The sequence below is a fragment of the Natator depressus genome, chromosome 20, assembly GCF_965152275.1.
Source record: "Natator depressus isolate rNatDep1 chromosome 20, rNatDep2.hap1, whole genome shotgun sequence".
NCBI lineage: Eukaryota > Metazoa > Chordata > Testudines > Cheloniidae > Natator > Natator depressus.
In genome coordinates, this window is record NC_134253.1 from 3,957,795 (window position 1) to 3,979,219 (window position 21,425).

Genomic DNA, 21,425 nt, shown 5'->3' on the forward strand with positions numbered 1-21,425 from the left:
AACTTTGTTTTCGGGGTAGAATTCAGCCTGGAGAAACCTAATCTTGTAACAAAAACTGGCCACACAGCTCAAAAAAAAAAGAAAAAGAAAAGAAAGAAAAGGTTTACCTTTTGTGTTGCCCTAAGAGTGCACTGCACACCTGAGATCGAAATCATAGATGGGCTACGCAGACAAAACTACACAGGATCATTTTAGGGGACAAGGCAAAGATGCCACATTTATTATGATAACAATTTGATCTGTAACCACTAGCTAATGCATAATACTCACAGACACACACACACACACACATCAAATGTTCTGCAGCTGATAGACAGTTACCAGTCCTGAATGTAGCTTGAGTTTGTGGCTTGGGTTCATAGCTTGTGGCGGCTAACTGGCCAGGAAAGCCGGGCACAAGGAAGGGCTGGGTCTCTGTTGGGCGTGCACCGATGCCCTTCCACGTTGGCAGCAGAATGTTACCCTCCAAAGTCTTCCATCTCACCCATCTTTTTTGTAGGCTTTAGTCTGAAACCAGTCTATAGAGTTTGCTGTGTCACACTGCCTCTGGGTCGGGTGTGATTGATCACCTGTCAATTGCAGACATGACTTTCAGCCTGGGACCTGGCTTTGGTGTTCCTTCAATTGTACCTTTGTTCTTTTCTTTTTAGGGTGGACTCTTCTTGCTTTGTCAGGGCTGTTATCTGCATCTTCAGCCGTTGGTGTTTACACTTTATTTCATCCGGATGGGCTGGGGCTGATTCCATCATCCCTACATACCTCATTCACACATCTAAACTACACTAATCAGATTACAGCCGGGTTTTGCAAAATGGAGCGAGCATTTTAAAATGGAGTTTGAGTTACAATATGGACAGGTGTAAGGAATGGCAAACAGTGAGCAGAAGTTACAATGTTGAAACCCTGCAAGTTTCAGTGATTTAAGCAGCAATTGGATTGAAAGTGAAACTCAATTAGCCAGTTATTGGAGTAACCGGTTTTATGAATGAATGTTGTTTCATTCATAAAATTTTGCAGATGAAGTTATATTAATAAAGTGAACAATTAAAAACAATTTCATTGATCAGTTCTACAGATACAACTTCTTGTTTGAGACTTTGCCTGTTAAAACACGAGATGAAATATTCAGGAGTTTCTTCAGCCTCTGCTTTTGCACTTGTAACACCGGAAAGGAATGGGCAGCATGCCAAGACTTCTGGAAAGGGAAAGGTTCGTTCATTGCCAAGTAAACAGCAACCGCTTGCCACCTACGGGCAGCACACTGGGGCGGGCAGGCGCCAGGCACAGGGCCAGTTGTAATACTGAGGATGCTCATCACAAACCGGGAGAAGGGAGCTGCGAGGCACAAGGCCCAGAGGGTGGAGTAGCAGGCAGTGTTGGGGGTGGGGTTACAGACCCAATAATGGGGGCATCACTGGGGGAGGGGGGCAGTAAAAAGACCACCCCCATCCCGTTCCATCACTCCCGGGCCCCCAGCCTGCCCTGATGCCTGCATCCAAAGCTCTCCAGTCGCCACTGGCCACTGGTCTACATGGACAAGTGCATAGGGCAAAGGGCTGGGGGGGGGGCACCAGGGCTCAGGGGGCACCAGGGCAGAAGTCCGAGGGGTGATCCAGGGCACAGGGCAGGAGGGGATCCAGGTCTCAGCGCTGGGGGGGGGGCACCTGGGCAGAGGGGTTCCAAGGCACAGGGCTGGGGGGCGCAGCAGGGCCGGAGGGTTCCAGGGCACAGGGCCAGGGGGGCGCAGCAGGGCCGGAGGGTTCCAGGGCACAGGGCCAGGGGGGCGCAGCAGGGCCGGAGGGTTCCAGGGCACAGGGCCGCACAGCAGGGCCGGGGGGGCACCAGGGCCAGGGGGGATCGAGGGCAGAGAGCCGGAGGGTTCCAGGGCACAGGGCCGCGCAGCAGGGCCGGGGGGGCACCAGGGCCAGGGGGGATCGAGGGCAGAGGGCCGGAGGGTTCCAGGGCACAGGGCCGCGCAGCAGGGCCGGGGGGGCACCAGGGCCAGGGGGGATCGAGGGCAGAGGGCCGGAGAGTTCCAGGGCACAGGGCCGGGGGGGGCGCAGCAGGGCCGGGGGGCACCAGGGCCAGGGGGGATCGAGGGCAAAGGGCCGGAGGGTTCCAGGGCACAGGGCCAGGGGGGCGCAGCAGGGGCGAGGGGGGCACTAGGGCACAGTCACGGGGGGCACCAAGGCCGGGAGGGGGGCACCAGGACACAGCCACAGGGGGGGCACCAGGACACGGCACTGGAGGACTCTACGGCACTGGGGCGGGGGCCCGAAAACACAGGGCCCCCAAGGGGAACCAGGGCACGGCCCCAGAGGAAGTTGTCCCCTCCATCCGGGTCTTTGTCCACCCGTGAGCCACTCTCATCCGGGTATTTGGGGTCGAAGCTAAAGCCCGGCCTGGAACGATCGCGCATGCGCAGCAGCAAACCGCGTTACCCTGCGCAGGCGCTGTGAACGGGAAACAAGCTTGGCGTGGGAGGTGGGACTGCTGCGCAGGCGCCGTGTGTGTGAGCTGTGCTTGAGAAGACCGCACGCGCACCACGCCAGAGTGCTGAGCAGGCGCACAAAAAGGAGGTCCTGCCCAGGCGCAGTGCGTGTGGGCGAGCGCGGCGTACGGATGCGTACTGACGCACAGGGCTGCGCAGACGCCTCTCAAGGAGGCGGGCGGGGGGTACGTGCGCAGGCGCAGTGCGGCGCTGGGCGCTGGGCTCGGGTTTAAAGGGCCAGGAGCGGCCCGGCCTGCGCTGCCCCCGGCCGGGAAGATGGTGTGTGGCGGCGGCTTCGCCTGCTCCCGCAACGCGCTCTGCGCCCTCAACGTGGTCTACGTGGTGAGCGCGGGCCCGGGGCTCCGGCGGGGCCTCCCTCAGCTCGGGGGGGCGGCCTGGGGGGAGGGGCCCCGCGCGGGGCCTCGGGAGCCGCCCCCCCCCTCTGTCGGGGGAGGGGCCGAGAGCCAGCCGCCCCCCCCCTTTGTCGGGGCCGAGAGGAGCCCCCCCTTTGTCGGGGGTGGGGGAGGGGAGGAGCCGCCCCCCCCTTTGTCGGGGGCGGGGGGCGAGGTCCCTAAGGCAGGGGGTGCTGCAGGGGTGTTTGGCCTGTCTCTGCTCAGGCTATAAGCTCTCTGGGGCCCGTGGAGGCTCTAATGTCTAGGGCAGCTGCCTTGGCATCTTCCCTAGCCCTGGGCTGCATGAGGAGAATTGGGACACGCACCTCCTCCCAAACCAACCCGGGTTAGTGCCGAAGTCCACATGTCTCTGACCCCACACGGGCCGGGGCTGGACTTCACTGCATCCTCCGCCACGGGCAGTAAAAAGATCACGCCCGGGCCCCCAGCCTGCCCTGACGCCTGCATCCAACGCTCTCCGGTCGCCACCGGCCACTGGTCTGCATGGACAAGTTCGACGGCTGTAATGCCCGGCTTCCGCAGCGATGGAAGGGGTTTGGCTGTCGATGTTGTTAATCCACCCCTCAGAGAGATGCTAACGAGGTTGACGGAAGAATTTGTGCATCAACCTAGCCCCTAGAGAGGTGGCTAAATTGATCTGTTTTTTTTAAGTGTAGGCCCGGCCTTATTGATCTGTGAGGGGTGTGATTCTTTAATCACCTACGCCCTGCCTAGTGCATAGAGCTGATTTTCCTTCCTGAACCAGAGTAAGCCATACAGTATAAGCTCTCTATCCTGCTCTATCCCCTCCAGGGGGGTTAGCTGCTTTAGCTATACTGGAATATGTCAAGTGACAAAACTTTCTAGTGGCATACCCAAGTGCCTCGAACACCCAAAAAGCAGCCCGTCTGCATTGCAGCCCAAACCAGCCGGGTTCACGAGCGGCCCATGGCTTTTCTATGGAATAAGCTGAAAACAAGGTACCCCACTCTATGTATAAAAGCTGCAGTCGTGCAGTCATTTTAGTTTCATGCTTCTAAGTGCCTTTATAATGCAGGCCCATATGCACCTGGAGGGGCACGTCTATACGGAAACGGAGCAGCTGCAGCGTTTCCGTGTAGATGCTGCCTGTACCCTTGGTCTAGGTCATCAACCTCTCTGAGAGGCGGCAGCTAGGTCAATGGAAGAGTTCGTCCATCGACCTAGTGCTGTCGACACCGGGGCTTAGGTCGCTATAGCGACACGTCTCGGGGGTGTGGATTTTTCACACCCCCGGGAGACACAGCTCTACCAATGTAAAATCCTAGTGTGGGCCAGGCCGAAGAGTTATTCACTGGTGATTGTATCTGTGAGACAAGGAAGTGAAACTTCAATAGCTCTTTCCTAACATCTTGCTGTAATAGGCATCTTACGCTGATGAGAGCCAGTTTCAGAGCGCTGGCGCGGCGAAGCTTAGTTAGGCACTTCAGTAATCTGATGTGTTTAACATAAATGCCCATTATTTCAGCGCCTATTTAGCAGCATCCTCTTGATTCTCTGGGATACTCTTCTAATCTGGTTAGCCAGAGGTTGCACCCATATAACTGAAATGCATCTTCTAGGGCTGTCGGAGCCTTTTCTTGGAAATCTTCCATCAGCGGTAGCAGTACGGAGTGCGCTGGCATAAAAGAAACTGGCGTGGTTTAGCAGTGTCTGTAGCATGGATGACATCATGTCGACAGCACGGACTTTCCGCCATCATCTGTACTGGGGTAGTGACTGAGAGCCCCTGTCCTGGGCCAGGATCCCAGGGTGCTGGATGCTGGACAGACCAGAAGATCCCACTCTAACCACGGGAGGAGGGTCTCTCAAATCAAGGCTTGGGGGGGGCTCCCGGTGAGGCCCCAGAGCCTGGGCAGCTCAGGTCTGGAATAAGCGGGTTGGCCCAACGGTTGCTGTGAACTTGGTAACCAAGGGCTGGATCCACTTTGAGATGTTCAGTGTCGCGGCGCCAATCACAGGAATAACATGGCGATCCACAAAGCTTGAGTTAGGTGCCTAGGTTCCCTATGTAACGAATGGGGCGAGGGAGGGGAACTGCCTAAACTAGCCAGGAAGGGGTGTAGGTTAAGTCCTGCTTCCCTCTCAGGGACAGGTGCCCAAGTCTGGGCTGTGTAGTAGGAAGAGAGCCTGAGACATAAAGTCTTGTATTAGAGGCCTGGCATGAGGCAGGACCTGCTTATAGGCTCTCTTCCTACTGCAGGGAGGCACCAGTCCCGGCTCGTGATCCCCAGCCAGTGACCCTCTCCTGGAGTTGGATGGTGTAGGCACCTCAACTGTTGGGAGAATGAGTTAAACCCCTGCCTCACGATGGTTGTGGCCATTTTAGGACCAGTGGTTAGAGCACTCACCTGGGACGTGGGAGACAGTGCCCCCTTCTGTCTGAGGGGGAGAAGATTTGAACAGGGATCTCTTCCCCCCCCTCCCCCCCCCCAGTGCTCTGACCACTGAGCTGGGGGTATTCTGATGTGGGGCTCCCTCAGTCTCTCCTGCTGCTCATCGTGTATAAATATGCGAGGGGTCACTGGGCAAGCGATTCCATAGGCTGGGGGTGGGGACCTACGGTCCAGTCCCCCTGCTCCAGTCCACTTCAGTTGGCAAAGGGAGCCCCACATCAGACTATCCCACCACTCAGTGATTAGTGCTCTCCTGAGAGGAGGGAGACCTGTGTTCAAAATCTTGTCACCTCCTTTGGTAGAGAGAGGAATCGAACCGGGGTCTCCCACATCCCACGTGAGTGTGCTAACCACTGGGCTAAAAGTGTTGATGTGGTCTATGCTGCTGCCTCCAGCCCGATTTCAAATGAGCCCTTGTCCTGTAAGGCGCCTCTGTACACGATTCCTGGACAGGGCCCTGCAGAGAAGATAGGCAGGCAAATACCGATCTTCTTCGAGTGATGGATCTTTCTGGGGCTCAGAGGCAGAAACTTAGTCACCTAGGCCATGTCTGCTACAAAGACTTGAGTGCTGGGGGAGTTTAGGTGCCTACAGGGGTAGGTGGCCACCAGGTGTGGCTTTGCAGATTGCAGTGGTGCTTAAATCTGGGGCATAGGCACCTAAACCCCAGACTTGGGTGTCTTTGTGGACCAGGGCTCAATTATTTTTGCCTTAGGTCCTGTAGAGTTTTGAGTCTTCAGAAGCATTTATTGCCCATAATGCCTCACCAGACTGGCTCAGAGCTGGCTTTTTAACAAAGTGGCGGCAAGAATACTGACTCTAGTCTTGCTCTGAGTTTTTTTTCTGCCAGTCGCTGGGTTTGCCTGACGCATCAAGGCAGAGAGGCTGCCGTCCTCCCTGAGCAGTATGTAGGAACAGGCAGAGTTGAGCGAAACGAATGCAGACAGAAAGCGAGAGAACGCGCTGGGAGAAGGGGGTTGGAAAATGGACAAGTAGTGGGAGGGCAGCCATGAATCAAGGCCTGCCAACAGAAATGGTTGGAGCCCTCCTGACAAGTGATCTAGCGTGCAAATCTGTGAGCTGCGGTCTCTGGATCTGCCTGGTTAAACTACACTGGGGCCCCAATTCTCTGGTGCCCTGCAGTCACGTAGTACATGGTGCTACCAGTCTGACCCTGTTGCACTTCACACCAGGGCGGAATGGGTGTAAATGACATGAGATGCTGGGCAATAGGGAATCCGGCCCCAGGTGTCTATGGAAGCAGAAGGCATCTGTGCGACCACGGCTTGAATAGAAAGCCTGGCCGTGCAGCCAGGCTGGGGTATGCCTAGTGAAAAGGACAGTTGGTTTAAAGCACTAAACACTAGTGCCTCTTCTACACGGCGAGAGCACTGGGAACTAGGACCGCAGCGGGGCAGGCTGTGAGCGCGGCTCAGTCTTTACATCCCATCCAGTCGAGAAGTGAGAGTCGGAATAGCGCTGCCCCTACCCCTAGGGCGAGCTGTCGGGTGTCTGCTGGAGCCTGTGCTTCCAAAGCAAACTGCGTAGGAACAGCAAGCTGAAAGGGAGCCATGTGTCGGGGGATGACTGTGTTGGAATAAGTCCTCGTGTCCCACAATCCTGGCCTGTAGCAGAGCTTGTCTTCAAGCCACTGTTGTGCACCCACCCACAGACGTGAGAAATTTGTCATGTCCATTAGCTTGGTCTGAATGTGGGTAACCGCAGTAGCTGGTCTGCTCCATGGGCCTGACTGATATAAAATAGACAGGAAGGGAGGTCAGAAACCAAACTGGGCTGAGGAGAGGGCCCAGCCCTTGTCTGATGGGAAATAAGGAGGTGGAATGCTGTAGGGAGAGAGTGAAACACGGCTGACAGGAAGTGGACTCATCGCTGATGGAAACTCACTGTGGTCAGTTACAGCAGGGGAAATCTGGCCTAATGTTTCCTTTGTCCCAGCCGACAGCTGTGCGGGATTCCTCCTGCAGAGGAGACCAGCACATCTCTCTTGAGCAGCTGAACGGCAAGCAGATCTGCGTGTCGCTATGCTAAAGAAGGAGTGCAGGAGAGAAATCCCAGTGCTCCTGCATGCCCACTACCCAGCCATCCGTATCCTCAATGGTGCCAGACACTAGCCCAGTTAGAGGACGTCTCATGCTCTTCTTTGCCAGGTGCCCCCTCACCTGCCCAGTGTGAAGACCTCTTCAGTGAGAGCGAGACTAGGAGCAATGTTCACCTGCAACGTTCTCTTGTTTTCCTGGCAACTCAGTGGTCACCAGCTGCATTAGTTTGTGCAGAAATCAGCAGGGTTTCACTGACTTAAAAACCCATCTGGTCTGTGCAAGAGCTGACGTTACTGCAGGATCTCTGAAACACGAGACGTTTGGAGGTGCAAATGCCACCCTAACTCTGTTCTCTTTGCACCAACTCTCTGGAGGGGTGACTTCAAGCACTGTCACGCTGCCAGGTAGCTGTCCCTAGTGGCTGAGGCTCTCCGTGCTGGGAGAGGAGGTGCAGTAAGCTGCTACAGATCTTAGAGCTGCACCGTTCACGTCGTTCTAAAGTGCTTCACAAACTAGTCACCTAGGAGCAACTAATCACTGAAATGCAGCCTGTGGTTGTTTTTGGGGGTGGGGATCTTAAAAGTGGGCAGTGAACAGACTGCTGGCAAAGAGACTGTTCCCTTCAAGGTGATCAGGGAAAACCTAAACTCTAGGGGCTATTGAGCATCTGTAGAGAGTACGTGAGACTTGTCTGAAAGTCCCACGCACAATCTCAGAAGATCAGCCAGGCCAGGATTCAAACCTCTGGTTCTAGGCAACCTAATTGTTCACAACCCAGAACACAGAAAAAGTGGGTGAAATCCTGGTTCTGTTTAAGTCAAGGGGGTCTTGCCACCAACTGCACTGGGGCCAGAATATCACCTGATATTTCTGTTGCTCGTCACTGTAATATCTGTGGGTATGTCTGTACTGCAGTAAATCATGGCATAGCTGCAGCTGACTCAGGCTTGCAGGGGCTATAAAGTTGCAGGGTAGATGTTCAGGCTCAGGCTGGAGCCTGGTCGCTGAGACACCATAAGGGGTGATGTGATGGAGGAGAAGTTTCAAGAGAAGCAGCCTGTGTTAATGTCTATATTTTATTGCTGACCTAGTCACATTAATGTGCACAAGCTAAACAGCTGCTTAGTTAAACAGCATTGCTCTGTCTTGTTGCCATTTGACTGACCTGGAAGGTGCAAATGCACAAAGGTGCCTCTTTAACTGGATTTGGTAAGCCAGCGCGAGCCCCTCTGGAGGTGCTCTTAATTCAGTTCGATTGGCCTATTCTGATGTAGCTCAAGTCAGTAAGGAATCGAACACTGCAAAGCCAACGTAAGCCAAAAAAACCCCCAGTTTGAAGGAGTGCCTGCAGAGGGGTTTGCGCTAATTTAAGAAACCAATTTAGTTTAAATGGATGCTGGTTTGTGTATAAACGTGGCCAAAAGATGGCAAGAGCTAGCCAATTCCTCCCCCAGTTGGAACCCATTTTATGAGCTCAGATGGTGAGTGGATCTTTCTGGGACGTGTCGGTCTAGGAGATGGAAAAGGGGCATTGACCACACTCTTACAGGAAATCAAAGTAGTCAAGGTTAACTTTAATGTTGTGACAAATGCATCCGTGCTGTCTAATGTGCTTTTTGGCTCTGAAGTGTGGGGAATAATGAGCCACTCACAGTCACAAGCCAACTGATTAAAAGGTGGCAAGCTCAAAACCAATACACCACACGCATGTAGTTAGACAATGGAAATTGAGGCCACAAATGTAGCAAGTTTCAAAAGGGACTGGATCCTTCTGTGGATAACAAGAATCTCTGGAGTTATAATTAATGCTAACAATTTAGAAGGGATATTAACCCTCATGCTGCAGGCTCTAGTAGAGATCAGAATGAGACCTAGATGGCAGGAAATAGATTATCCCTCATTTACCTATTATGGGTTTCTTGCACTTTCCTCTGAAAGGTGCTGGCTGCTGTCAGACAGGAAACTGGACGGATGGACAGGGAGTCCAGTCCAGTCTGGCAGTCGCTAGGCTCCCAAAGTAGAGATCATAGATTACAGAGGTACAGAAGTGCAATAGGGACCATGTAAAATGTGCAGAGACGCCCCCACCCCCAAAGATGCAAAACTGGAGCTGGCGTCCATTCTTCCAACATCTGATCTCTTGAAATGGGTGATTAAGAAGCCAACTAATTGCAGGCGTGCGTGGGTGGACTGTGAGCTTGGATCTTCGCATGAAAGGAATGGGGGAGGGCCCGCTAGCTGGGGTGGGGGCGAAGCGCTGGAATAAACAATGGTTAATGGAAGGGAAACCGGCAGGGGTTGGACAAGAAGCTGAAAATAAAAACCAGAAAAGATAGGTTTCAGAGTAACAGCCGTGTTAGTCTGTATTTGCAAAAAGAAAAGGAGTACTTGTGGCACCTTAGAGACTAACCAATTTATTTGAGCATAAGCTTTCGTGAGCTACAGCTCACTTCATCGGATGCATACTGTGGAAAATACAGAAGACGTTTTTATACACACAAACCATGAAAAAATGCGTGATTATCACTACAAAAGGTTTTCTCTCCTCACCCCACTCTCCTGCTGGTAATAGCTTATGTAAAGTGATCACTCTCCTTAGTGTGTATGATAATCAAGGTGGGCCATTTCCAGCACAAATCCAGGGTTTAACAAGAACGTCTGAGGAGGGGGGAGTAGGAAAAAACAAGGGGAAATAGGTTACCTTGCATAATGACTTAGCCACTCCCAGTCTCTATTCAAGCCTAAGTTAATTGTATCCAATTTGCAAATGAATTCCAATTCAACAGTCTCTCGCTGGAGTCTGGTTTTGAAGTTTTTTTTGTTGTAATATCGCAACTTTCATGTCTGTAATCACGTGACCAGAGAGATTGAAGTGTTCTCCGACTGGTTTATGAATGTTATAATTCTTGACATCTGATTTGTGTCCATTTATTTTATGTAGAGACTGTCCAGTTTGACCAATGTACATGGCAGAGGGGCATTGCTGGCACATGATGGCATATATCACATTGGTGGATGTGCAGGTGAACGAGCCTCTGATAGTGTGGCTGATGTCATTAGGCCCTGTAATGGTGTCCCCTGAATAGATATGTGGGCACAGTTGGCAACGGGCTTTGTTGCAAGGATAGGTTCCTGGGTTAGTGGTTCTGTTGTGTGGTATGTGGTTGCTGGTGAGTATTCGCTTCAGGTTGGGGGGCTGTCTGTAGGCAAGGACTGGCCTGTCTCCCAAGATTTGTGAGAGTGTTGGGTCATCCTTCAGGATAGGTTGTAGATCCTTGATAATGTGTTGGAGGGGTTTTAGTTGGGGGCTGAAGGTGACGGCTAGTGGCGTTCTGTTATTTTCTTTGTTAGGCCTGTCCTGTGTAAGTCACAAAACAAGGCCCCAGTCCAGATGATGCTTAGGCATGCGCTTGCCTTTCCCTGCTTGAGGGTCCTGTTGCAATCAGCAGGGCTACTCAGGTGAGTAAAGCTAGGCAGCAGGCAAAGTTCACTGTCACTTAAATGCTGGGCTAGAGGTAGGCAAGGATTAGCGGATAAGTTTTAAGCCCAGACCAGGAAGGGGACAGTACTGTTTACAAAACCAAATAGCAGGTCTCAAAGCGCTTTACAAAGGTAAGTATCATTAGCCCCATTTTACAGATGGTGAAGCTGAGGCCCAGGGAGGCAGAAGGTGTCACTCAGCTGGGAACAGAACCCAGGTCTCTGCAGTCCACTTGCCTGCCCTCCCTCCCAGTAACATGACAAGCCCCCAGCGCTCCCCCTTTGCAGCCTATCTGTTTGTTTAGACTGTCAGTTTTGTGGGCTGGGATCTTATCGAAGCCCCTACCGTGCTATGCAGGAGCTGAGAGGTCCTCCGCCAGGATGTGGAGGTCATTGGAGGGGTGTGGAACTGGTGTGCTGGGTGGCATGGGGGAAAGGGCCCTCCACATCCCAGGCTGACCTTCTCCTCTTGTTTTCCAGCTGGTTGGGTTGCTGCTGATAGGCGTGGCTGCCTGGGGGAAAAGCTTTGGCATTGTCTCCAGCATCCACATCATCGGCGGAGTCATCGCCGTGGGTTTCTTCCTGCTGCTCATTGCCATCGTGGGCCTCATCGGGGCTATCAACCACCACCAAGTCATGCTCTTCTTTGTATCCTTCTGTGCCTGGCCTGGGAGGCCGGGGCCATGCCACACTCCTCACAACTCTGCCCCGTGACCCTCGTGCCGCTAATAATCTCCTGGTTCTCTGTGGCACAAGAAGCGCCGCTGTCTGGAGCGAGAACGTGGCCTTGAGTAACCTTAGGGCCCGGCTACATCTGCTGACGAAACTCCTGTTGTTGCTATCGCTGTGCAGCTCCATGAGGGGGAGCCCCGCTGTTGTCAGGCCCCTCTCTGAGCCGGGTTAAGGGTGGTTCAAGCTCTCTAGCCAGTCTGGTGGTGGTAATGATTGGGAACGCAGCCCGAGAGGCTGAAATCTAGAAGTTTGGTCCTTAGGACCCTGCTAGAGGGTCTCGCTTGCTACAGCGAAGCAGCAGCCTCTGCTGGGAATGCCAGACATTCCCTTCAGGCAGTGGGCCTGGCTTTAGGGTGAGGATCTCTGGCCCCCACTATGCTGCAGTTCAGACTAGCATGATCACCATGATCTGTTCTGGCTCTGACATCTATGAAGGGGTGGCGTGGCCTTCCTTTGGAATTCCCCTCCACCCCCAGCTCAGGTCGAGGCACGTGGTACTACGTGAATGCTGCGACCGTTCTCCCGCCAAGCCACCTCCCCACCTTTGGAGAGAAGTAGCTAAGAGCAAGTGGGTGAAACAGGTGGGGTTGTCTGGACTGGACTGGAGGAGGAAGTGAATGTGCTGTGAGAATCTGAGCGAGACTGGCTGTGGGTAAACTCAGGCTGGGGCTGTTTGAACTCTCACTAGGTAAAGCACTTGAGTCTGCGTGGCAGGGACAGCCCTGCAGACGGCCAAGGGCGGAGCGTCGGGGGAAGGAGTCTCCTTGCTCTCCCACTCGGGGGCATGGGGCGGCCCGTGGGCGCTCACAGAGGGAGCAGCACTGGGGTGTGTGTCTGTCTTGCCATGCCCCTTAAGAAAAAGGAGGCTGACGTCCCAGAGCAAGCCACTCTTCCGACGTGCATCTCTGCAGGCCGGTCCGCCAGAGCGAAGACCCCTTGTGGCCCTGCCTGCTGCCAGCTGCCGTGGGCAAAGAGCTTCATGGCGGAAGGAATGGCAGCTGAGAGAGGATCTCGTTCGATGTCCACAGTAGCGGGATTTCCATGGACTTGTTCTAACGTACCAGGGGGTGGGGGAAGGAAAGCCGTGTCTGGTAGACCCTTGGGAGTTACAGTTCTAGCCCCTCTTCCAGATTCTCCTTTTTATCTATAAATAAAACCCATAGCACATCTCTCTTCTCCCCCCCCGCCCCCTCTGGCAGCCAGGCTGCTGTTCTGCTCCCCTCACGCGGGGGTGGGGTTTTTCATCTCCATTGGGCTGTCATGAGGCTGGCAGATGTAGCTGCTGCACTCTGAATATTCTCTTCCTCGGCAGAGCCTGTCACATCACTGGGGCACTTCAGCAGCGGGTGCTGGTTGCTAGGGGCTGCCGCAGGCTCTGCGCCAGGCAGGCACTTGCCAGAAGGGACCTGGGGACCCGTCTTGGCCTGGACTGGGGCAGAACCTGTATCTACCTAGACCAAGGCCAGGCATGGCTGATTGCCACCTATAAATGGGCTGATATTTCAGCGAAGGGGAAGTGATGCGAAGAGGAAACCGCAGTTCCACTTGAAACCTCAACTTTTGAGAAATGGAGCTAATATTCAGCTGAGCTGGCTGGGGATTGTAGCAGATTTGGAGACCTCAGCAAGGGGGAGGGGACCTCCGCCAGCCTCTGTGAAGGCCAAAATCTTGTTAAACAAGGTGGGGTGAGGGGACACATGCTCCCTAGGCACCAGAGGGCAAAGGCTAGGTCTTGGTGGGGATCATTCCAATCTTGGGGTGAGCAATACCCCTGACTTTAGGGGGGCCACAGCAGGAGGAAGGTAGGAAAAGCTGAATTCAGAGGTCATTAACTCTCCCCTGGCCAGCAGGGAAAGGCTGAGGCCGCACAGGAGTTCAAGTCCCTTAGGCCAGGTTCTGCACAAGCTGCTCTCAGCCACAGACCAATGTCGGGTAGGCAGGGGCCTTTCTTTTGGTCCTATTCTCGGTGCAGTTATACTGGTGGAAAAGGGCTTTGCTGGAACAGCTTATTTCCCTCGGCCAACAGGTGTAAGCGGTGGGGACCCTAGGAGCATTTGCCAGCATGGCTAGACCGCAAGCCTGGGAAGGGGAGACTAGGCCTTAGGGTGGAAGCCCTGAGGGGCTTTGTCCTGCTTGCACCCTGCCTAGCACAACCAGAGATCAGCCTCATCCTGCAACTGCCTTGCCGGGGGGGGGCAGGTTTCAGCACAGGCCTCGGAGCGCTGACCTGGCCAAACCCAAGTGGCACAGTGTGGGTCCCATTGCCATTCACTCTGGTTTGGAGGAGGTGGGGCCCTGAGCTTGGGGTGGGGTGGGGGGATCAGGCTGCTGTAGGAGAGGGAAAGAGGAGGGTCTGGGGGGTGGAAAATCTTTCCCCTGCCAGACACACACTTTAATTGGTGGCTCTGCTGGCCCCAGGCCCGGCCCAGGAAAGCAGTGTGAACAAACTCTGTGCAGCACCAGCAAGCTGAGGCTGCTGGTTTTGTGTCTGTTGCCTTCTCTGACTCAGCTGTATACTGGGCTCTGCATTTACATGTACGTGGGCGGTGGGTGGGGCGAGGCGGTCGCCTGTGGATAATAATCTGTTTTTAAAGGGCCCTAATTAGCCTTTGATGGTCACCCCTCAGGAAGGGAAGGGTAAGTTGCCAGCTTGGCTGCTCTGGGTGGGCTAAAGGAAGATGGGCCCTTTTCTCCTCGCGAGGCACCTGGGACGGCGGGGTCCTTGCATGGAAAAAGAGACCTTTGCTCCAGGAACTACCCACCCTGTCCCCTGAACAGGGTGTTAGAGCAGGACTCTGCCACTGGGGACTCCTGGGTTCCACTCCAGCTGTGCCCTGGCCTGGTGTAAGATCAGAGCTAGGTTTTCTTATTACACAAGTCGCTTCACTTTCCTCTGTCTCAGGTTCCCTACCTGTACCATGTAGCTGGCACAGGCCCCACACCAGGGCTTGTCTGCAGGGGAGACCCGCCCGACAGGCCTGCTCTGGAATAACCCATCCTGTGGATGCAATTCCAGCATAAAATCTACAGTGGAATAGTATCAAGAGAGGGGCGTTGCTCCAGATTCGCCGTACTGCTCGGCAGGCTCCCATGGAGACAAAGCAGAGCGCCGTCTCTTTGTAAAGCTGCAGCCTCCTTTCCCCAATGTTCCCCTCTGTACATTTAAACAGCCCTAAACTGACCCCCTCACTGTCTAGCTAACCCCCTCCTGCGCCACCCTCCAGTCTGAAGTTCAGACATTTGCTGTGGGAAGCACCCAGCATGCTTGGGGAGTTGGCAGCGTAAGCACTGGTTGCACAGATAGGAGGTGTCCTCTTGGGGGAGCCACACAATTCCCTTGGAAATAACCGTGAGCTATGGCGAGAGGGCGCTAGAGTGTGGCAGAGGTTTGTTCTTCTGCAGGGGATTTGGCAGCTGGCAAAGGAAGCTGCCTGGGCAGGTGCTGTTGCTGTCACTGTCCTGTTCCACCCCGGAGGCTGGGTAAAGGGGCAGGAGGCTGGGAGGAGATGGCAGCGTCTGTCCCCTCCCCATGTTTCCTTAACACTGACTCTTCCTCAGTACATGGTCATTCTGGGGCTCGTCTTTCTCTTCCAGTTGGGAGTCTCCTGTTCGTGTCTGGCCCTTAACACAAGCAGAGAGGTGAGTCAGCCTCCCTGCCCTACCCTTGGCCACAGCGGCTTCAGCGAGATGCGCTGGAGAGTCTGTACATCCGTCTTCGCAGGGAAACGGGAAGGGGCCCTGGCAGCTGCCCTGTGGCTTCCAACTAATGGGTTCAAAGGTGTTTGGTGACTGGCAGGCTGCAGATTGTCCCAGCTAGTGAGAGTTGAAACCCTCTTCCTACGAAGCTCTGGGCCTGGTAGATGTCTCACCAGCCCATCAGTGCAGTGAGGTGGATCCTCTGCCTGGTTTGGCTAGTTACAGCGCCCAGTTGTCTCCCCTGGAATCAGGGCCTGCAGGCCAGCCAGACCCGCGTGAGATCCCACGCTCTGCCCCGAAGAGCGTAGGCCAAGGGCTTGTCTTTACTGCAGATTTGACCCGGGGGCACCCCTTGGGTTGTATCTCACGTTGAGTCCCCTTTGCATACCCCAACCCCTGACGCAGGGGCGGTGGTGCTTTAACTCAAGTTGGCTGGCCTGTCACGGAGAGGTTACAGGTTGCCTAAGTATCCTGTGTCACCTGCTCACCCCAGCATGTGTGGTGCAGGCATTGGCTAGCTCCACTGGAGGGCGGATAGTCCTCAACACCTTCCCACAGTGCCGCTCAGGTGGCTGGCAAAGACAGCCATGTTTGCCCACAATTCACTGGAGCTCTTGGCTCAAGCTGTGCCCCCAGCGGTCTTAGGGCCAGGCCCCACCAAGTCTGGACGAACGGAGCAGGCTGGCGGCGGGGCCGGTCTCACGCGCAAGGAGAACTCGGGTTGACTCGGAAGAGGACAGACCAGAAAGGGGGCGGGGAGAGGAGACCGTGCAAGAGACACACTCTACATGCAGCGAGGATGGGGCTTGTTGGGGGGGGGGGGGGGGCTGGTTTAACTCTGTTCCTCGGGGAATTGCTGGGACTCTTACCCCGGAGCAGGGGTGGGTCAGCGCTGAGTTCTCGGGAACTGCCCACATTCACTCTGGATTTTAAAACCATCCCATGCTCGCTCTGCCCCTTGTCCCACTCCTCCATTCCTGCCGAGCTGGGCTGATCGTAGTAACATCAGAAGAGCTGCGTCAGTAGTGCTTCACAAAACACCCATTTCACGCTGGTCTTACAGCTTGTTTCCTCTGCAACACGCTACCCCCGCCCCCTCTTCCAGAGGGCACCCCCAGCCTCTTGCCGCTGTGCCACGGGACCCGGGAGCTGACATCTCATCATGGAAACAGCCCGAAGCCAGCTGTCAATGCTGGGATGGGGGGCAGCAGTAAGGGCCTGTTGGATTATTTTAGATGGATTATATATGCTACAGATGTTACCATAACCCGCTCTCTGTCCACCATTAACCAGTGTTAAACAAGGTCCAGGGCTGGCGAGCAGAGACCTCTGCCTGCTTCGTACCATGGCAAAACACCATTAAAAATCTTCTTAACCTTTCATTAAAAATGAGAAGGCAGAACAGCTCCAACCTCTGAACAATAAAGTATTCACTACGGCTCTCCTGCTGGTCCCGACCCTTGGTCCCTTTCCCTTTAGCTGGTGAGAGTTTTTAAGAAGGAAAAACCCCTTTAGGTTCCAGGCTCTTAGATCAGTGTGTCTCAACGACCGGTCCAGGGACTGGGGCCAGTCCCTGAGCTCTCCCTGGCAGTTGAGGAAGGCAGCAAGCCAGTTCCCGCTATTAAAAAAGGCAAGGAACACTGTCTAGACGGTATCAACGCTGGTAAGAACTGTCCTGCGGGGAAGAGAGGAGTTAGCTGAGCTGCCTGGAGCTGCTGCAGCTGTTAGAGTCCAAGCCCGTTTCATCCCAGCTGGTATGTGGGATGGAGCTGGTGAAGGCGGCGATGTCATCTGCATCCCCCGGGCCTGGCTGGGACATCTCTCGGGATCAGGCTGATGGAGGGCTGAGATCCCAGGAGCTGGTGGGGGTGGCAGCTGTGATGGTGATGCTTGCTGATTTTTCTCCCCAATCTCTTTCTTTACAGACCCCCCCCCCCCCAAGGGAGCAGTGGGTCGGGCGGAACGGCCTGTCCCCTCCTTGCTTTGTCCGTCAATCAGCCCGACTTTCCAACAGATTGATTTTTGGCTCCCTGATGTCTGGTCCCAGGCCTGATCGCAACCCAGCCCTTGAGTTAGAGCAATGGGACTTCTTGGGGGCTGTGGGGGGACAGGGGGGCTCCTTCCCCCACCTCTGTCTGCCAGGTGGGCCAGCTCCCCTCCTAGGGCTCCCTCTTCTCGCGCTTCTCCTCCACTATCCATGTAAAGCTGCCCCCCCCCCGCCCCTATCCACCGAAGGAGGGGCAAGGGGGAAAACCTCTGGCTGTGGGGAACAGCGTCCTTTAGTGGCTGGTCAAGTTGCTGCGGTGGGTGCAGCTGTGGCCGCCAGGGCCCTGGCCCAGAGGGCGTTTGCTGGCTGTGCTGTTCGTGGGGTAACCCTGGGGGCTCTGCCCACAGGAGAGTCTCTTCCGCGCCACCTGGGACATGCTGAGCAACAAGACCCGCAACGAGATCGAGGTGAATCTGAACTGCTGCGGGCTGCTAAACAACACCAACGACCCAGTCGCCATCAAGACGTTCCAGATGGACTATAACCGCTGCACAGCCGTGAGTCCCAGGGTGGGGCAGCACCTTACCCCAGCGCTTCTGCCTCTGGCCTTTCCCGGCTCTCCCAGGCTGCCCGGTTGCTCACCCCCAGAGGAAACCTGCTGGGAGATCTCGGGCCTGGTTCTCAGGGGCGGCTGTTGAGACATTCGGGTGCCAGGGCAGTAACTCTGACTCCTCCCAGCTGCACTAAATTCAGGGAGAAGCCCCGGCTGGGCACGAGTCTGTACGCGCTGGGGCCGGCGGAGGATCGGGCACGTCTGTCAGGGGAGGGAATCCCATGCACGCCCGGCCCCCTTGCCTGTGCCATGCTCTCCTGGCTGGGGTTGTGGTGTGCTAAGGGGGGATGGTTCTGCTCCCCCGTAGCCACGCTGCTCTGACCGCGAGGGGAGCGTCACTGTGGGGCTTTATCATCCTCTCCAGATGTGTAAGGACAACACGACCAAGGGCCACGTGCCCAGCTGTCCCAAGTGCGGGGAGACGATGCTGAAGCATTCGGATGAGGCCCTGAAAATCCTCGGGGGAGTTGGACTCTTCTTCAGCTTCACGGAGGTAAGTCCTCCAGCCGGGGGTGGGGTGGGACCCCAGGTAACCTCTCAGCAAAGCGCTTACACAGTGGTCCTTAGCAGCTCCTTGTGACTCAACGGGGGGGGACCAGCACCACCAGTGGGAGCTGCAGCCTGTGACACAGGGGAGCCCCCATTGCGCCTAATCCCCCCCCTTCTCTCTCTGTTCTCCTAGATCCTCGGAGTCTTGCTAGCCATGCGCTACAGAAACCAGAAAGACCCCAGAGCAAATCCCAGTGCCTTCTTATAGACCGTCCACCCCCCACCCCTTCCCTTCCCCAGCTGCTAGTACATTAGTCCTGAGAATCCATCTCCCTCCACTGCTTGGAAGGAAAGCGACGCCTGCATCTGCCCCCCGTCCGCACCCGGGCCATTGTTGTGTGACCAAAGCGCTGAGCGGATGAAACGGCAGCTGCGTGGCTCCATCCTTGATATGAAGCCTTTGGCAAATGGCTGGTGGGGGTGGCGTTCAGTGCGAGACCGTTCTCGTGCAGCGAGAGCCCGGGCTCAGCCGTGCCAGAGCCAGCCAGGAGCACTGGGCACAGCTAGAAACGTGAAGCTGCTAACCTGTAGTTAGTACCCTGCTCTGACCAGTTCCCCGGCTATTCCTGGCACGTAGCCAATTGCGGAGAGGCACGTTGCCCTGCTGAGACCGGCCATGCCAGCCTGGCCAGGAGCAAACTCCAGGGCTATATTTACGTGGTGGAAACTAACCTGGCCACAGCTGCGCTGACCCGACGAGGAGAGGGAGGGACTTGCACAGCTTAGAGACCCCGGAGCCAGAGCCAAATGCCAGGGCCCCTTAATCTAGGAAGTTAGTTACGTTCCTTTAAGGGCTGGGGCAGGGGGCTTTGTCTCGGATTTGTATTAATCCAAAAGGAGAATGTACAGCCTCTTGTGGCGGTAAATACCCTGAAGAGGTTCATGGGAAAGGGGGTGCAGGGGGGTACCTAACAGGTACCGGGGGGCTAGTGCGTAGCAGGAAATTTGGCATTTTTATCCTTAGAATAAGCAGAATCTTAAGAGCCAGGCTATGGCCTTTCAGCAGGTGACACCTGCTCTTGCCCCACCCAAGGGCTTTGCAGGGACATTTCTGAGCCTTGGACCAGCTCCTCAGCCCCCCTGCAAAAGCATCTTCCAAAGCCTCTGAGCGCCAGGGCCATCGCACACCCCCTCTCCTCCAGCTGTCTGACCCTAACCTCCCCAGGGGCAGCAGAGACCAGCCACCTTCCCGGAACGGCGAGAGCCTCAGCCGAGATGGGGTCCCATCCTCCTCTGCCACAGTCAGCTGGAGCGTGCTTCTGCGCTGCCATAAAGGGACCGGCCTGCTGCAGAGGGGCCACCCCCTGCCTGGATTCCTTGCCCAGGTGATCTCTGCAGGGCCGGCGGGGATCCCTCTCTTTGCCAGCCCCCAGCTGGGGCTTCTTTGGTTTTTGCTGCACCCTCCACCTGAGATCTTAGCCCAACAGCTAGACACAGCTTGACTGATGCCTTACTTAGAGCTGGGTGCTACACCTCCCCGCAGCAGGTGAGTTTGGCTTGAGAGACTGACTGGGAGGGCTGGTTTGGTCTGGTCCCACTACACTCCCAGATCCACCCACTGCCTCCAAGGGGCAGCGTCTACCCCTCCCTCTGGGTCGGACAGGGGTTGCATGTGCTGTTCAGGGACGGGGACACCTTCACCCCCGAGTTTGCATGGAGTGTCTCCGCCAGCGGCCCTAGCTGCCAGCTCCGATGGCACAGAACAGCCCCCGCTGCAGGCCGTAGCTCTCTGGGACAGACCAAGGCCCCTGGCCCCAAAGTCCTGGCACGCTGGGCGAGGCCCTGGCCTCCTCGAGCTGGAAAAGGCAGAACCCAGCTCCCTGGCACGACAGCGCTGGCCCATCCACTGCTTGGCTGGACTCAGGCTGCCCGTAGTGTGGGGCTGGAGCCTCACCAAAAGCTGCCGGCTGCTCCCACTCCCCTCGCAGGCCGTAGAGGGTCCAGGCAGAGCTGGATAAACCCCCTCAGGAGAAGCACCATCCTGAACCAACACTGGATCATTTTAATTCTTCCTGCCCTGCCTCTGTGAGTCCCCTCACCCTTGTGACTAGTGTGGTTAGAGCCCACAGGGGCTGCATGCTATTTATTTATAAGTCTAGCTGGAAACTCTAGGTATGTTGTAGTAGAAGGTGTTTTCCCACAGTGTGACTGAGCCCTCCCTGCACCAGGCTTGGGGCAAGGAGACTGGGGCCTTCTGCAGAACCAGCAAAAGCGCCTGATTCTCCATCCACGCTTCATTAAAGGGCCGTCTGCCCTTCAGCCTCTGGGCTATGCCCACCGGAGACAGCAGCGGGCAGCAGCAGAATGCTGCTGGCTCCTTTGTCAATTAACCCCTGGAGGGAACTCAATGAGCGCACCCACACCTCAGTGTTAAATGCACACCAGGTGCTAGCTGCCATTAGCCGGCCCCTGGGCGCAGCCCAACACAGCGGGGAGACCAGGGCGCTGAAGGAGTCAATTTCCTCTCTGGCACCCGCTTGGATTATTTGCCAGCTGAGCCAGCCTGGAGCTCAAGGCTTCAGCTGATGACAACAGCACGTCCCCCACTCCCTGGGGAAGTCACCAGCCCCCAGTCCTGCGTGTCTCCCGCTGTGCGATGCCTGCCCCAGCTGGTATGTAAACAGAGCCACAGGGCAAGGTCCCGCACCCAGGCCCTCGGGGGCACTGGGGACTCCAGTGTGACTCAGCCCCGGGCAGTGGTACTAGAGGTTTCAGTGTTTTAGCTGGGCTCGCTGGTTCGGAGCGTGCTTTCCCAGCAGCGCTTGTGGGTGCAGGTTCCCCTGGAGGTTGGGCAGAACTCGGCTGGGGCACTAGCGAAGCAGAAGCTGCTCCCAGAGACTTGTGTTTAAACAGAAGGGCAGCAGGACGTCAGCCTCTCCCCCCGGCTGCTCGGCCGGGGGATCCGTGCTGGACCCGTGTATCAGTGTCCCTCGGAGTGGCTGGAACCTGCACAGCTCATTCACTGTTGTGTGTATCTGTTACTTTATCGA

At 55.8% G+C, this 21,425-nt stretch overlaps 1 protein-coding gene across 1 annotated transcript; it reads left to right on the forward strand.

Annotated features, from left to right (window-relative positions):
* The first annotated feature begins 2,673 nt into the window (after positions 1-2,673).
* TSPAN31 (tetraspanin 31) lies at positions 2,674-21,406 on the forward strand. Its single transcript, XM_074935786.1, has 6 exons — positions 2,674-2,833; positions 11,339-11,506; positions 15,149-15,229; positions 17,681-17,830; positions 18,251-18,379; positions 18,569-21,406. The coding sequence occupies exons 1-6, from the start codon at positions 2,768-2,770 to the stop codon at positions 18,641-18,643; spliced, it is 669 nt and encodes a 222-aa protein (XP_074791887.1). The 5' UTR covers positions 2,674-2,767; the 3' UTR covers positions 18,644-21,406.
* The last annotated feature ends 19 nt before the right edge of the window (positions 21,407-21,425 follow it).